Source organism: Phoca vitulina, unplaced genomic scaffold (genome assembly GCF_004348235.1).
Source record: "Phoca vitulina isolate PV1807 unplaced genomic scaffold, GSC_HSeal_1.0 scaffold5, whole genome shotgun sequence".
NCBI lineage: Eukaryota > Metazoa > Chordata > Mammalia > Carnivora > Phocidae > Phoca > Phoca vitulina.
Genome location: NW_022589708.1, coordinates 72545068 through 72561445, shown reverse-complemented (window position 1 = coordinate 72561445; position 16378 = coordinate 72545068). Strand labels below are relative to the sequence as shown.

At 42.5% G+C, this 16378-nt stretch overlaps 1 protein-coding gene across 4 annotated transcripts in view; it reads right to left on the bottom strand.

Annotated features, from left to right (window-relative positions):
• The window catches only part of FLT3 (fms related receptor tyrosine kinase 3), a 110508-nt gene that overhangs the window by 16624 nt on the left and 77506 nt on the right, over positions 1-16378 (bottom strand). For all 4 annotated transcript variants that reach the window (XR_004299258.1, XR_004299257.1, XM_032403282.1 and 1 more), the window contains 9 exons: positions 15666-15834; positions 7666-7769; positions 6786-6894; positions 6333-6511; positions 5418-5524; positions 5199-5331; positions 5005-5109; positions 1371-1481; positions 321-474 (listed from right to left, as the gene is read on the bottom strand). Coding sequence is in view for 2 of the 4 variants with exons in the window: in XM_032403282.1 (XP_032259173.1) it covers positions 321-474; positions 1371-1481; positions 5005-5109; positions 5199-5331; positions 5418-5524; positions 6333-6511; positions 6786-6894; positions 7666-7769; positions 15666-15834 (1171 nt within the window). In the remaining 2 variants the exon portion in view is untranslated. The remainder of the gene's footprint in view (positions 1-320; positions 475-1370; positions 1482-5004; positions 5110-5198; positions 5332-5417; positions 5525-6332; positions 6512-6785; positions 6895-7665; positions 7770-15665; positions 15835-16378) is intronic.

The following is a 16378-nucleotide window of genomic DNA, read 5'->3' as shown; positions in this document are numbered from 1 at the left end:
GCCTTCGGCTCAGGTCATGATCCCAGGGTCCTGGGATCAAGCCCCGCGTCGGGCTCCTGGCTCAGTGGGGAGCCTGCTTCTCCCTCTCCCTCTGCCTCTCTCCCTGCTCATGCTCTCTCTCTCTATCTCTGTGTCTCAAATGAATAAATAAAATCTTTAAAAAAAAAAAAGATAAGTGACCTTTCTAGATCTTAGAGCCCATAGACCACACAATGCTGGACTCTGGCTTTCAGAGACCCGCCAGTGCGGGGTGTTTAACCATCATACGGGGCCTGTGTTCTGTAACGTATCATTGTGAAACCCTGGCCCACTTCTCTTACCTGGAATTTGGGTGTGATTGGAAAGTGGGGTAAAAACTGAAATTGTGTTCCTTGAAAATCTCTGTCCATGTCCTGTGAAATTTTTCTCTTTTATTTCTTAGATAGTTGAGAAGATCACCATAGCAACAATATTCAAAAATCAAGTAAATTGGTCCTGAAATAGAATTTTCATTATAGGTATACAAATTCCAAATAATTCTCTCAGATGTCTGTGTGGCAGACGACATCATCTACGAGAACCTACTTTTCCCCTGACTTGGGGAGAGTACAACTTTTTCTGATTTTATCTCTTCTTATACTTTAAACTCAATTTCGGCTTTTGGCTCTAACTCCTTTGGAAAGCGGTCTCTTTCTGCCTTCCATTTGGGCCCTTGTTGTCCACTGCCTCACCAATAACCCCCGGCCACTTGGATTCTCCAGTTTGCAACTAACCAGGAGTAATATGCCAACTGCGTTGTGCGCACTTGGCAAATCTATGCCCATCTGTTGTTTGCCTGAGGAGGGAGATACAGGTCACGAGCAGCCTCCTAGATCTATTTGCTCTTGTTCTCTTCTTTCTTGACCCCGTCCCAGAAGGAATGACCCGCGAGCACGTCTTTCCGGTACTTCTAGGCAGAAGTGAATCAGAGCGCATGCTCCACTGAGTGCTGGGAAAATGAAGTTTGAAATCCCGCCTTCGCTGTGCCTTATTTGAAGCAGCCCAAACTGGGCAATGGCCAAGCTCTGCGGCCATTCTCCCCACTGCATGGAGGCCAGCTTCACAGGCTGGGGAGAAGCTCCCTCTGAGCAGGTAGAATGAGATACCACCACAAAGTGTACCTGCAGTGCTGTTGTTGTTTTTAAGCAGGTTAGAATTATGTGGCATATCCCGGTCCAGAGAGGCATTCTCTACACTGACCCATCTGATTTCGGAGTGCTCACTGTCTAACTCCGCTCGGGTTTGAGGGCCCGTACTATGACTGAGGAAAGAGGAAAAATTGAGAACAAACGTCCTCTTTGTCTTCTGGCTAAAATATTGTTGATGAGATGTTTTTAGCAGGAATTGATTACCTGACAGCGTGCATGCCCCCAGCAGATTCACGATATTCTCGTGGTTTCCCAGGTGAGTCATCATTTTGAGTTCGGACATGAGAGCCTCTCTTTCAGAACTGTCTGCCTTTTCTGTCAATGGAAAAGCATAAAAAAATATAAAACTGAAGCAAAATAGGTATTTTAGATCGTTTAATAAATTTAAACTTTCTTCAGTTCAGAGCAGATTTGCATGAAAATTTTAAAATGCACAAAATAATTCATGAATTTTGAATAATAACATCTTGTGTTTAAGACAGAATTTCAACGATTGCAGTATAAAAGTTTAGTCTGATAATGTGCCTTTCTACTGGACATTCCTCTACTTACCAAAATAAAAATCTTTATATTGACCCTCAAAAAACAAAATAAAACAAAACAAAATGCATGATTTTTCCTCCTTGGTAGAAGTTAATAAATATACTGAAGGGAAAAACATAACTTTTTTTTTTGACTCTTGGATTTGTTGGACACAGAGAGACAAGATAGGACTGTTAGCAAGGTTGGCTCCAGCCTGTGGTCCTCAGATTTAAAATCTTAAAATTGTCAATGGGTCCAATGGTGAGAAGGTCAAAGAGACCAATTCCCACTAACCAAGTTCTCAAGAGACTCACTAATTGATCATGAGAAACATAACTGCAGAATAAGCTAGAATGTATCCGTTGGCTAATGCATTCTCTCCCTGAAGATAAGTCTAGATAGCTTGGCAAATTGTACTCATAATCTTGCTTAGATGCATAGCATGACGGTAGTTATTGATAAACTCAAAGGTCTCGTCACGGAGAGTGAGGTGCCCAGGTGATTGGGGCACTCCAGCCCAGGAGGGTGCTGGAGCCCTAGGCACCAGGCACCCTCTCCTCTGTTAATGTATTCTTTCTTACAGACATAGTAACTTTTCTTTACATTCAATGAAGATTTGATTCGATATTTCCAGGTGTCATTATTTTGTCTTGGAAGACACCTAGCCTTTATGCTAACTTTTTCAGATCACTGATGCCATCTATTTTGATTTAGTGAGCTCTTGGGCATATCCTTACTACCAACATCTTGGCATGGGAGTGAGATTCTTCACTGTGAGCGCTATGACCCACTAATATGGGTCATGTCTTCTGCTGTTTCATGTTTTATAGGGGTCCATGGCTTTCAAATGTCCATGTCTTGTTCCTCACAACCAAGTAATATATTTTATGGGGTACTTAACTTTTTCAAAGCACTTTCATTACCTGACTTTCATTTATTCTTATCCATTCTTTCACTGAACAAGTATTTATTGAATGTCTACAGTGTATGAGGCAATGTACCAAGCAATGGGGACTGAAAGATAGACAAGACACAGCCCTTGTCTTCCTGGAGTTTAGAGTCTCCTGGAAAAGGAAGACAAGTAGATAAACAATTATAACCTAGTGTGATAAATGCAAAGTGGCAAATGAATGGAGGGGGTGCTGTGGGGTCACACAAGAGGGACACCTAACCTAGCCGTGGGGAGGTATGGAAGGGAACGCCAAATGCATGTGCTGAGACCTGAGGAAAAATAAGAGTTCACCAGGTGAATTTACAGTGGGGAGGGAGGGAGAACATTCTGTACTGAAGTAATAGATTGGGCAAAGATCAAAATACAGAAAACACAGTAAACAGATACAACCCTTGTCCTCGTAAGGCTTACAGACTAATGTGGCAGATGAGACATGAATAGGATAATTAAGCAAATATGTCCCTAAAACTGCAATAAATTGCATGGGAAAGAAGCCTACGGAGAGCTAACAGAGCATACGGCACGGAACTTGATCTCTTCTGCGGTGTGAGAGAAGGCTTTCCTGGGGAAGTGATATTTGTGCTGAGATCTAAAGGAGGAGTGGGAGAGAACTGCATGAAAGGGGAAGGGTGAGCAGAGGGATGGGCCTGTACGAAGGCCCTGGGATGGGAGGGAGCATGGTGTTCTGGAGGAACTGAAAGAAGGCCAGTGTGCTGAGTGCGAGACGGGAAGGTGGGCAGCCAGATCGCGCAGGGCTGTGGACACTACTTCGGGAGTGATCAAAAGCACCTGGCAACATTAAGTAGGAAAATGATCCGCTTTGCATTTCATTGTCGTCACTTGGGGCTTCAATATAGAGACTCCTAAAGGAGGTAAGAGTGCATAAGGATCCCGGCCTGGAAGGCTACTGCAGCCGTTCGTTCAGGAGAGATAGATTCGGACTAGAGATGAGGAGAGGATGGATTCAAGGAACACCAAGCAGGGAACCTGAGAGGGATGGCTTGTAGGGGGCTGGAATGAAGGCGGTTTCTGGTTCACCTGACTGTGGGGAATGTGGCGAGTCACTGGTACTCGTAACCAATCACAGACAGGGAGCGTTGATGGAGGGCCAGGGTTGGAGGAGTTCAGTCTGAATTAGGGAAACTTTGGAGACACCCAAGCATTTGGACATAACCTGAGGCTCGGAAGGGAGGCACGATTGTGAGAACCATTGGTACACGGGACGAAGGCATGGGTGTCGCTGGCACAGCCTGTGGAGAGTGTGTGGAGTGAAAAGGGAAGGAGGCCCAGGAGCAAGCCTTCAGGAACCCCACATAAAAAGCCGGGCAGAAGACGAGGAGCCAGCAAGAGGACTGTGAAGCAGGCAGAGAGGCAGGAGGAAAAACAAAAGAATATGGTGACATGGAAACCAGAGGAAGAGAGGGTTTAAAGGAGAAAACAGTCAATGGTGCCAATCTATGCTGAAAAGTCAAGCAGCATGAAGACTAAAAGATGCCCATTAGACCTGGTTTGTTGGAGGTTGCTGATTCCCTCAGCAAAAGCCAACTGGGGCGCTCTGGCTGAGTGAGTGATGCTAAGGGGAGGGATGGCGGTGGATGCCAGGTGGGAGGTAATGAAGCCACGAGTGGGAAGTGAGAATACAGAGGGCTTCAATTTGTTCTTCTACCCAGGGTCTGTGTCAAAATGTGAAAAACAACATCTGCCTGTAGTAACAGTACCCCCTAATACTGAAGCTGAAAACACTCAACAAAACCAGAAGAGGAAGAAGAGATGGAGTTTTGCGTTCATGACTTGTATTTTATATTCACGACTTGGTTGACCCAAACCCCAACTCAGTCCCCTTTTAGCCTTGAAGCATGGCAAGCAGCAACCATAAAAATGATGGAAAAGAGTAAACGAGGAGGCTGGAGACCATGCTTCCCATTTTTGTGCATCATTGTGGACATCATTGCACTTGCACTTTTTTTTTTTCAAGATTTTACTTATTTGGGGCGCCTGCATGGCTCAGTCGGTTGAGCGTCTGCCTTCGGCTCAGGTCATGATCCCGGGGTCCTGGGATCGAGCCCCACATTGGGCTCCCTGCTCAGCGGAGAGCCTGCTTCTCCCTCTCCCTCTGCCTGCCACTCTGCCTACTTGTTCTCTCTATCTCTCTGTCAAATAAATAAATAAAATCTTTTTAAAAAAAAGATTTTATTTATTTGAGAGAGAGAGACAGAGACAGAGATAGCCACAGAGAGCACAAGCAGGGAGGAGAGAGAGAAGCAGGGTCCCTGCCGAGCAGGAAGCCCCACGCTGGGATCACGACCCGAGCCAAAGGCAGACACTTAACTGACTGAGCCACCCAGTCACCCCACTTTACTGTACCTTTCAGCATTTTGACTGCCACCTGGATTGAGACTCCAGTTTTACTAATTCCGTAAGCTGTTGCATTCATCACTTTTCCGAAAGCACCTGATCCCAGCACCTTCCCTGCAAGACAAATGGTGAGTGAGGGCATGTTAGAGGTTTTCCAATAGAAAGGAAATGTTACAGAAACATTGGGACTATTCGATTCTTACCAAATTCTAAATTTTCTCTTGGAAACTCCCATTTGAGATCATATTCATATTCTCTGAAATCAATGTAGAAGTACTCATTATCCAAAGAGCCGGTCACCTGTACCATTTGCAACTGGCTTTCATACCTAAATTGCTTCAGAGATGAAATAATGGGTCAATTAGCAACAGGCAGGCCCTTAGAAATGGGAAACAGGGATGAATTTTTACCTTTGCTTTTACCTTTTTGTACTTGTGACAAATGAGCATGGTTAGAACGGCAATGAAGGGAAGACAAAGCCCGACTGTTGCATAGAAGGAGATGTTGTCTTGGATGAAAGGGAAGGGCCCTGCAAGGCAAGAGTGTCACCGAGCAATGAACCTGTGTTCCTGGTTGATGGAGTAGAATCTTATTATCGTCTCTCACCTCCTGTTTGAGAAACCATCATTTGCAGTCCTTACAAGCACTTGACAGATACTCATCTCCCCACAGAAAATCAGGCAATGTTCATCTAAAGGACAAGTTCCCTTTCTAGAAAATTTTGAATGATTTTGACCCCATTTTTACAAATCACTTCCTAGGGTTATACAAATGACACCTAGTTAAACCCACGGGATACATAAGTCAGATAAAAAAAAAAAAAAAAGAATTCTGTGCTCTCCCGATGAAGGTATCGTATGAATGGGAAGTTAGTTTTGGGATGCTGGTGATTCTCAACTCTCAGTGTAGGCGGGCGGGTTTCAGACTTGTTTAAATTAGGAGGGTTCTAAAAAAACAAACTCAAAAGTATAAAACAGCAGGCTAAAGGAACAGAAGGAGATCAACCAAGAGGTAAAATGGTAGGGACCCCAATTACTAAATCAGTTTCTCTGGAGTTAAATCTTTCGGTAGAAACTTCCTGTTCTTGGGGTTTATGGTTCTACCTTCATCACTGTAACGCGTGAGTCACACTCACGTAGGGAGAAGTCACTCTGCCCCTGAATTACAAAATAGCATATGTTCAGTGGGGATTCTTGCTTGACTCAAAAAGCCTTCTTGTCTCACACACCGAACCTATGTGCTCTGGTGAAATTCCCCAAATAAAAGCCAACGACAGGGACGGCCTTCTAGTGGGGAATTCCTGGAGGTGGTACATTACAATAGCGACTGCTGTCTACCTGATGAGTTTAAAAGGATTGTTTCACAAGATGTGCCAAGGGAATTGTAGGCACAGCACTTCACCAGGAATCCCTTCATGGCTTCACTCATGTTAAGGGTGCTGCTTGATATCCACTGTCCGAACACTTTTCTGTTAGCCTTTTTATTCCAAATTCCTTCTGTGATCTCCTCTGTGCAGCTGAAAAGAAATGGCAGACAGAGAAGTTAGGCAAGTGGGGCTGTCGTCAGATTAGAAGTTAGGGTTGGTCTCGGGAGGTTGGAAAGGGATTTCGCTGTTAAAAGTTATCAGAAACACTCTGTGACCGTTGAGAATTATGGTTGACTCAGAAGGCAAACATTTTAAATACTTCATCATTTCTTCTTAAAGTGTATTCATGAGAAAGAGTCAATATGTCAGAGAGAGTGTGAGTTCTATGTTCTTCCAACACAAGAGACATCAATGTCTTCCTTACTTGGAAGACTTGTCGGAACACTTCTTCCAGGTCCAAGATGGTAAGGGGTAGCCATCAGAGGAACACGAAGCCTGACTTGCTGATGTCTTGGCTAGCACCTGAGGTTTCCCTGTAGAGAATAACACATAAAATAAGCTCCTGTGGTATGGGACTTTCCAGAAACGGCTTCAGCGTTCGCTTCATCGAGGCTGCCTGTCCACTCCAAGCTGTTTGCGCCTCGGTGAGGGTGTCTCATATGCAGGATGACTCAAGCCCTCTGGTTATTCCCTTTCTGCCCCTTGTATGGAATTTCCTGTCCAGCAACCCTACCACCCATCTGCGGAACACTACTTTTCCACTGCCAGGCCCCTCCTGTGGAGAGCGGAGGCGTGCAAATCTATTACCCCCAAGAATCAAATTGATTCTTGGCTTCAGAAGAAACACCTACAAAAAGTCCAACGAAATGTACTCTCATCTTTTTATATCTTCTTCTTTTAAAGAAACAGAAATTACTAAGACAGACAAATGGCAGGTAATGTGACTTTTAGCTATTCCTTAACATGACCTTTCAAAGTACCAAAGTCAATGAGACACTACACTAAAGTGCGCTCAGAGAGGACATGGAAGAAGTATCTTAGCTTCAAAGGATGAAGTATCTTAGCTTCAAAGGATGAACATAGAAAGAGATATCTATCTATCTATATATCGATTGATCGATTGATCAATAGATCTATATATAAATAAAGCCAGTAGATTTGAAGTAAAATTTCAACATACTTCAGCATATAAAAATAGCTTATAGCATCCCTTCTAAGCCATTGCTTAGCTCTTTCTGGTCATAGTTAATACATAATGAAGGAGTTATAAAATGAAAATGAAATTTCTTGATAATTTAACTTACTTCTTATGTTCAGCGTGAACATTTTTGTGAATTCGGCATCATCATTTTCTGCATGGAATATATATTCTCCTGGCTGGTGTTTATGGTTGCAAAACTTAGATATGCTGTTTGAAAAAGAATTAAAGATACACTTAGCCAGATTCTTATAGGAGATGCTGAAACGAATGTCGGCATGCATGGGAGTCTTCCTTGAGACGCTGACTCCCTAAAGTCCAGTAGGCAAAAGGGTGTCTGTGTGCTAAGCCCTTGTTAATCTAAGTGTGGTGTGGTCCACAGCCAGGTAACATCAGCATTGGCATTATCTAGGAGCTTGTTTGAAATACAAAATTTCAGGTCCCACCCCAAACCTTCTGACTGAGAGTCTGCATTTTAAGATGATCTCCACGTGATTTATATGCATATCAAAGGTTGAGAAGCACTCCTCTAGGCTGGGGTTCCTAAGAGAGACAAGAAGGTTCCTGCCCCTAGTGTTCTAAATATCCTGGACTTGTCTGACTTCCCAGATACATGGAAGAACCTCTTATAGGGACAGGAGCCCATAATCCCCCTGCTTCCTAAAAGGATGGCTCTCTGACATTGGTCCAATGCAGGACCTATAACCAACTCTTGACTTTTGTAGCAATTAACAGTGATGAGGGCTCAAATCCACTGAGTTTGTACAGAAATCTTTAGGTGGTTTCAGCACGCTCTAGTATCTAATTGGAGTGCTCATCAACCACTCAATACATTTGGACATGTATAACTTCATATTGCGCATTAGCCACCATGCCTACCAGGTATATAGGATGCTGAATGTTATAGCAGGATATTGGATAGTGTAGGGGAGATGGGGGATCAAAGAGCTGTTGAATATGCCTTCATGCATTGAAGAAATAGGAAAAAATATTCCCTTAAAACAGAATAAGGAAATCTAAGGCTTGTTCAGAAGATATTTAATTAGGCTACCTCTATATAACCTATTAACAGTAAAATGTGTGTGTGTGTGTGTGTGTGTATATATATATATATATAAAACATATATAAATAAAATATATATAAATAAAACATATTGCCAGGGTAGAAGTGTAAACAGGAGGACACGGGGTGTGGAAACCAGACTTAAACTAGGAGCTATGTAGAATGCAAAGACCTACAAAATATGGCTCCTGTCCTCAAAGATATCATAAACCAGGTGGGTGGACAAAACTTCCATAGGTAGAATTAAACTAAAGGCCAATAGAAGATCAAAGAAGGCAGAGGAGGCCAATATAGATGAGAAACGTTCAGAGGTCTGCACAGAAGCAGGACTTGAGCTAGCTCTTTGCAGATGAGTTGGTTTTAAGGAGAGGGCAAAAGCAAAGCATCCAAGGGGGAGGCAAGGGCATTCTAGTGTGGCCACATGGAGAGGAGGGGGCAGCACAAGCTGAGATGTGGGAGAAAAGGCTGAACGGGTATGGTGGGACCAAGTGATCAGGGACCATGAGAAACAAGCCTCATTATTCAAAACTCATGGGGAAATCAGGAAGATGCTGTAGATTCCTGATCAGGAAAGGAATATCATGAGCAGCATTGTAGTTTAGACTGATGGCAGGAGGAAAAGTTCACTGGAGAGAAGTCTGGAGGCAGTTGCTGTAACACAGGAATTCATTCATTCGTTCATTCATTCATTCGTTCGTTCATTCATTCATTCTACTATCAATGGTTGAATCTACTCACTGGAGGAATCAGGGATACAACAGTGAGGTACAAGAGGTAAGTTTCTGTTCTCACAGAATTTTCGCATTGGTGGTGAAGGTAGACGAGCAGTTCCAGTAGAGTGTGGGAAGTCTGATGAGAGCAGAAGTAAAAGTTCAGATTTGAGAATTCAGAGCATGCAAAAACAAGTGCTGTCTAAGGTAGGGAAAATGGGAAAGGATTGGAAAGAGCAAACCCAAGAAGCACCAGGAAAAAAGAACTAGCCTGTGCTGTGCTGGATATGGAAGAGGGAGAGAGCAAAATCCCTGTTGATCTCTAAGACTCAACACCCACATCAAGCAACTGACTGATAGAGCAGCTTTGGAGCCCATGTTTATTCGACACCAGTGTTCTGTGCCCTTAACTCCGAAGCTAAAGGGTAATTCTGACTTTGTATAGTGAGAAGGGGATTTATTTCTCTGGCCTATCAAAGTGAGCATTTAACAAGTTTTTTGTTTGCCCTGTTTGATTTGTTTGCCCTGTTAACGACAAGAAGGCTGAAGTAGAAAGTGGAATTTTTTATCCTGACCTACTGGACAACAAGGAAACGGTTGCTGAAGTCGCAGTAATGGAAAGATGGGGGAGTGCACCATTATAACACTAGGGAGAAAAGCAAATGTAGCTACTTGTGATTCCCAGACTTTAGGAAGGCAGAGTTTAAGTGGCCCAAGAAGGGACAGATGTGTGCTTCTAAAAGGGAAAATGTTAATTCCCAATGGACAATAGTCAAAGACCCTATAAAGAAAGAAGAAAGGAGATTAAAAAGAAGCCAGTGTGGCTGGCCAGGCACCCTGCCTAAAGCACCAATCAATTGGATTGAAGAAAAAACTACCCATACAGTTAGTGATTATCATGCAGACCAAAGCAAAATGTTTTGTAAACTTTTTCCCTCCTAAGTCTTCTGTGCTATCTTAATGGAGTATGATTTGCCATGGGATAGATGAGAGAGCATCTGAAATGTTCTCACTCTTCCAGGTAGGAAATGGGTCACCTAAGTAGCCTGAACACAAAACCAAATTTTAGACTGCTTGGGCCCCCCTCCTAGCCCTTTGATGACAGTTAAACCCTATCAAGAGCAACAACTGTGTCACTGAACCTCCTCTGGGAATTCCAAGGGGACTAACCAATGAGGTGATCAGGAGATTCAAAGCTTCCTCTTTCCCCTTAGGGTTTTTCTAAAAATGGCCAGCTGGCATGAGACAGGAGATCAGGACGTTGGAGTCTACAGTGAAACAGTATCTTGGTGACTAAGCTGACGGGATTGCAGGTGGCTTTCCACAGCACCGAGCGCTATCCATCCGATCAGGAAGCCAGCGATTCTGTCTCCCGCAGACTGCACCTGCGGCGGGGCTGGGGGAACACGGCCAGGCTGAAGTTGAATCTGGTCTGTTCCAACTTCTGCCCCAAGTTAAAGATAGTCAGGAGGTGGGAGGAAGGTGCTGATGATTTCATATGACTCTATATAATAATACCCTGCTCGTTTTTATTTTATTTCAGGGGAGTCAGCAAGCCTGGGGCAATAGAACCATTAAGCACTGAGTAGCAAAGTGTTGCATGGTACAGCTCATCAGGAGGCACACTTTATTTCTAAATAACCAACGAAAATGCTTGCATTGCTTGCATTTTTGTTTTCTTGCACACTGGGTTTGGGGCTTCTATACTTTTGAAATGACTTGGTGTCCAGAGCCAGTATAGTGAGGTGGTCAAAAATGTAGGCTCTGAATCCTAGGTTGCTGGAATCCCAACTCTGCCATTGCCCAGTGGTGTGACCTTGGGCAAGTCACTTAACCTCTCTGTACCTGGTTCGTCCGTAAAATAAAGACAGTAGTAGTATTGACCTCATATGGTTGTGGGAGAACACTGTATTAAATTTTTATTAAGTAGTTTTCTATGACGTGTCTGTAATGGTGCCCAGCTCCTATACTGAACACAATATATGTGTTAGATTATCATTACCAGAAGGCTTATTAAGTCCAGTAATCATTTTGAACATAAAAGAAATTTAGAAACTTTACCATGGCATATACTCTAAGTGAGAAAATCACATTAAAACAAAAAGAAAGATGCAAAGAAAAAAAAAACCTAAAGTAAATGCCCATCAACAGGAGTCAGTTAAAATAAAATGGTCTAAAAGCAGAATACTATGCAGCCATTAAGATGATAATGTAAATAGGGTAAGATATAATATACTTAATACCATGGAGAGATGCTCACGATATATTTTAAATAAAAAAATCAGGTTACAAATGGCAAAATTAATGTCATATTTGCATAAAAACCTGTATTTATATGTTCCTATCATGGTGGTTACATAGAAAGAGTCTGAAATACAATCTCTAGAGGTAGAGATATTGGTGTTATTTCTATTTTTTTAAAAGGCAATTTCAGAAAACAAGAGTAAAAGAAGGGTACTGATTTTGCCCCATGTAGGCAAGTAACAGCCTGCTTCCATCTTTCAAAAAATGGAATTATGGGTATTAAACGAGGTAATCCACATAAAGGATGTGCACATTGTCTGGTATGTGTTCAGAGTTTAAAGAAGTTTCTTTTGTTCTCAGTGAGCGGGGTCTTTGGGAGAAAAGGAACAATCCTGTTGCCCTCAAACAGCAGCAGGGAAGGGGGGCAGGGTTTGCTGGGGGCTCTCGGTGCTTCACTGAACCCACACGACGTTTCCCTCCTTTCTATATGCATTCAAGGCCCATCTCTTTCCAGAAAAAAGAAAATCCTCCAAAGAGGCTTAATACACTTCTGTAATTACATATCGTTTATTGACTTGAGAGCCTGTTTTTCTGTTAATCTGTTCTTGAGAAGGACAGCATCTTACCGCCCAGAACTCACATGACCACCACACTGCTGTTTCCCGTAAGCGCTGTTAATGCTCGGTGTGTGAAGAACTCCAGGCTACTAGAGGTGGAAAATGAAATACTCCAGGGAAAAGAAAAACACAGAGATCGGGCAAGCTAAGGACAGTCTTTCAGAAGGAATCACTAAATAATTCTAACATCTTAAGGCTTGGGTTTTTTTGTTTTTTGGTTTTTTTTAACCAAGAAACTGGGAAAAGCTAAGGTAGATTCAGCATTTGTAAGTAAGTCTAGGGGGACAGGAAATTATGCAAAACAACAGATGAATATCCTAGGACCTCTTCGCAAGATCAAGATATCAGGACTGCTAGAGAATTACAGTGGAATAAAATGTAAACACAGAAAGGCAAGCCCTCACGCTTGGGGTGTGATGTTTGAGGAAGTAAATAGGAGAAACGAAGCTGTGAAGGTGGGGAAGCTGACGGACTCTGGCACACACACTATGACCACACCATGGCCTTTTTTCACGAGGTGGGTTCCTACAGAGGCCTTTCAGTTACAGCTACACAAGCTCATGTCACTTTGCTAATAAAGTCATCTGTTGCAACATGATTAAAATACAGTCCTTCACAAACAAATTTTGGTTTGGTTAAACCTTTGAACGTAAGTGGTAAGGAAAAGGATGCTCACTGTATGATTCTTTTAGCTTATTAGTAAATTGGAAAGAGCTCAGATTATAATGGAGTCTGCTGTCTCAACACAGAGCCTGGTGTGGAGAGCAAAAGCCATTCAGGGCACTCAGTGGAAGCTACGTTTAGATTTTTCATTATTCATTTTTTGTTCAGTATTTTGAGCATCTTTTTCACGAAGAAGGAGGCTCCATTTTCCCTTTGTGTTGCGTATTACATGACGCATATGATGCTGCGTGATACCCGGTGCCCCATTATCCCCGACAAACACTGTACCCAGTGCATCGGTGTCACCAACAAATACTGCAGCTCTTCAAGAACTTTTTAAATAAAATAAACTCTGAGTGTTGAGCGTTGTGCGAGTGTCTTGTGTGTGGTCCTTGCAGGGCACAGAAGGAACCGCTGACTCATTCTGGCCCAGGCGATGCATCACCACTTCCAGGGGTGATGATGAATTCATTCATTTATTAAATACACATTGCCTCAACAAGGTACTGTATAAAGACAGAGGAATGACAGAGCACCCCTCTGGGGGAGCTGATAAACTCACTGGTGAGATCATCACACAGAGACGTTAACTATATTACCAGGTAATTATGAATGGAAGAGGCACAGAACGCTATAAGAATTAGGATCTGTCCTGATTTATTCATTTAGCTACCTGTACAGGTTAACTGCGTGGGGTCCAGGGAACAGACTGTGGCCACGGAATGAAACGGAATTCACTAGCCCATTAGACTGGTCCGTGACCTGTATATCAGAGACATGGCCCTCTAAACAGTGATTCTGTAAAAACTCAAGAGCTTGTGCCAGAATTCAGCAGCAAAGGAGCAATGAATTATCTCCCAGGTGCCTCTTGCCTTTGAATGTGCCTAATTTTGGGGGGTGGGTGGGTGGTATCCATTCTTGTATACCCTCAGAACATCAAGCCCATCAAGAAGATATTTAGGGAGTATTTGTTGAATTAAATCGAATTGATCCTCTAGCTCTTTGGATCAGGATCAAAACAGAATCCCATAGCACCAAGAGCTTCTCTGACATGGGGTCACAATACAAAGAAGGGAATGGATGTTGATACCACTGATGCCCATCTCAACTCAGGCCTGTGGGGGTCAAGTCGGTAGAAAGACAGGGGCTGACTCCCTGGCCGCCTACTTTCAAAAGTTTGATAATTCAGAGTAAGAGCTTATGACAACGGGATGATCCTTCTGAGACAGTGGTTCTGAACCCCAGGCAATTTGTCCAAACCAGGGACATTTGGCAATGTCCAGAGATATTTTTGGTTGTCACAACTGGGGATGGAATTGCTACTGACATCCAGTGGGTGGAGGCCAGGGATGCTGCTAAACATCATACAGTGCAAAGAACAGCCCCCAGAACAAAGAATTATTCAGCCCAAGATGTCAATAGTTTGCTTTTGAGAAACCCCGATTCAGGGAAGTGGGTATCAGTCAGCTCACAGGCCAAAGACTGAGTTCTTAATTAACTGAAAAGTGAATGCTTTGAACATTAAGAGGTTAAGGCAAGAGAGGACAGAGGGTTCCATGGGAACTCTGCATTACAGCCTTTTAAAAAATGCAAACAGGGAGCAGTTATAAATAATTTGGGGGTATGAAGAACAGCACATCAATTGTGAAACAGAGAAGAATCCAGGTTAAAAAAAACACCCAACTCTTCCCCTTCACCTGGACCAATGCTATCCAAGAGAAACAGAATGCAAGCCATATAGGTAATTTAAATTTTCCAGTTAGCTATAAAAAAGAAAAATAAGTAAAAACTAATCATTGGCTTTATTTAACTCGATATATCCAAAATACTATAATTTAACATATAATCAGCATAAAAATTGAGGTATTTTACAGTCTTTTTTTTCACACTAAGTCTTCAAAATCTAGTGTGTATTTTACAATTATGGCACATCTCAATCTGGACTAGCCCATTTCAAGTACTCCATAGCCATCCTGACTGTACTGTAACACACGGATCGAGACCCGTGAGAGGAATCACCAGAGGGCATGAAAAATGTAGAATCTGGGCATTTTGTCCCAGTTGTTGAGCATGTCTAGAATGGGAGCCAGGAATCCACATTTTTAACATTTGCCCAGATGATTCCTACAGAAATGGTTTATGGACCACATGTCAAGAAACGATTTATTCTAGACCATGAGTTGCTTGAGAGACGACAAGTGCTTTTCAGGCGCTCAGAGTCTAGCATGAAATCATGTTACATAGGACTATGTTTAAGAGATAAGAGGTATCATAGCTATAGAAAATACAAGAAAAAAAGTTGTTTTCTGTTTTCCAAAGAGGGAACGAAGAGTTTCTCCCATGAAACAATCTTGAACACAGCTATACAAATGCAATTTTCCTTCAGCATTTATTCTGAGGCTATTTTTTGCATTTATAATTTTGAAAAGTTAAATCAATACACTTATAGGTAATGTTTTGCTGTTTTTAAAGGGGTTTTACTTCCTCAATCATTTGCATACGTGCTGAGAGAGATTCAGTATACTAAAGCACAGTACTCTCAAATAGGAAGTAACCATCTAGTGACTCAGAAAATGCCACGGAACCATACTCAAACTAATAGGATTCTTTCTGGTTTTTTTTGTGCGGTAGGTTACACTATCTGAACTGATTATAAGACTAGTACGATGGCCTCATCTCTGCTTTTTCTTTTCTCATCTTCAACGTCAACTCAGTAATATATAAACTTGTAATACAAAACTGCTCTTCTGGGGGCAAGAAGGAGGGTTTCGCTAAGCCAGGCGAGCCCCTGAGCTCTTTGTTGGCTCACCTGTACCCATCATCAAGGCCACTCTGCTCACAAGGAAACGATTTTTGAGAGAAGGTCCATGTACATCTGATTTGTGGGTATGCTTTAAACCTGACAGAAAAACAAAACTCCTCATACTGGTCAATCTCATAATCTTCACTTGATTTGGAAGCATTTATAAATCCCTTTTCTGTAAAAAAAAAAAAAAAAAAGTACATTTATAAATTAGATGGGATCCATATGGACATACATTGAAAAGATACAATAAATTTTTATTCATCAGTTTAACATAAGAAAACTCAGATGTGGGCGTGCCGCAGGTCAGAATTGATAGTCCGACAAGAAATACAGGAGTCCTATCCCCAGTTATAAGCCTGGGTTCCTCACCTTCTACAGTCAAGATTCCTCTAAGAATTGGATATGAATAATTGACTCCCTTCCCAAAGAAATGTATATAAATCAACCTCCGGATTTTGTGGACAATTTCAAGAGATCGAAGGGCTCCCCCAGCCCAGCCAAGCATGTACATGAGCGGGGGGATCGACTAGCAGAATTTGGAAGCCCTCTGCTGAGTGAAAACAGCTCTCTCAGTGAGTGACACGTCCCACATAAAATCATCTCGGGCACAAATAAAACAATCTAGCCAGCAGTATTCATCAGGTTTCTTTACGGAGCACTTCCTTATTAGTTTGGTACGAGAATCACCTCATTTCCTAGCATTCTCAGTATGGCTG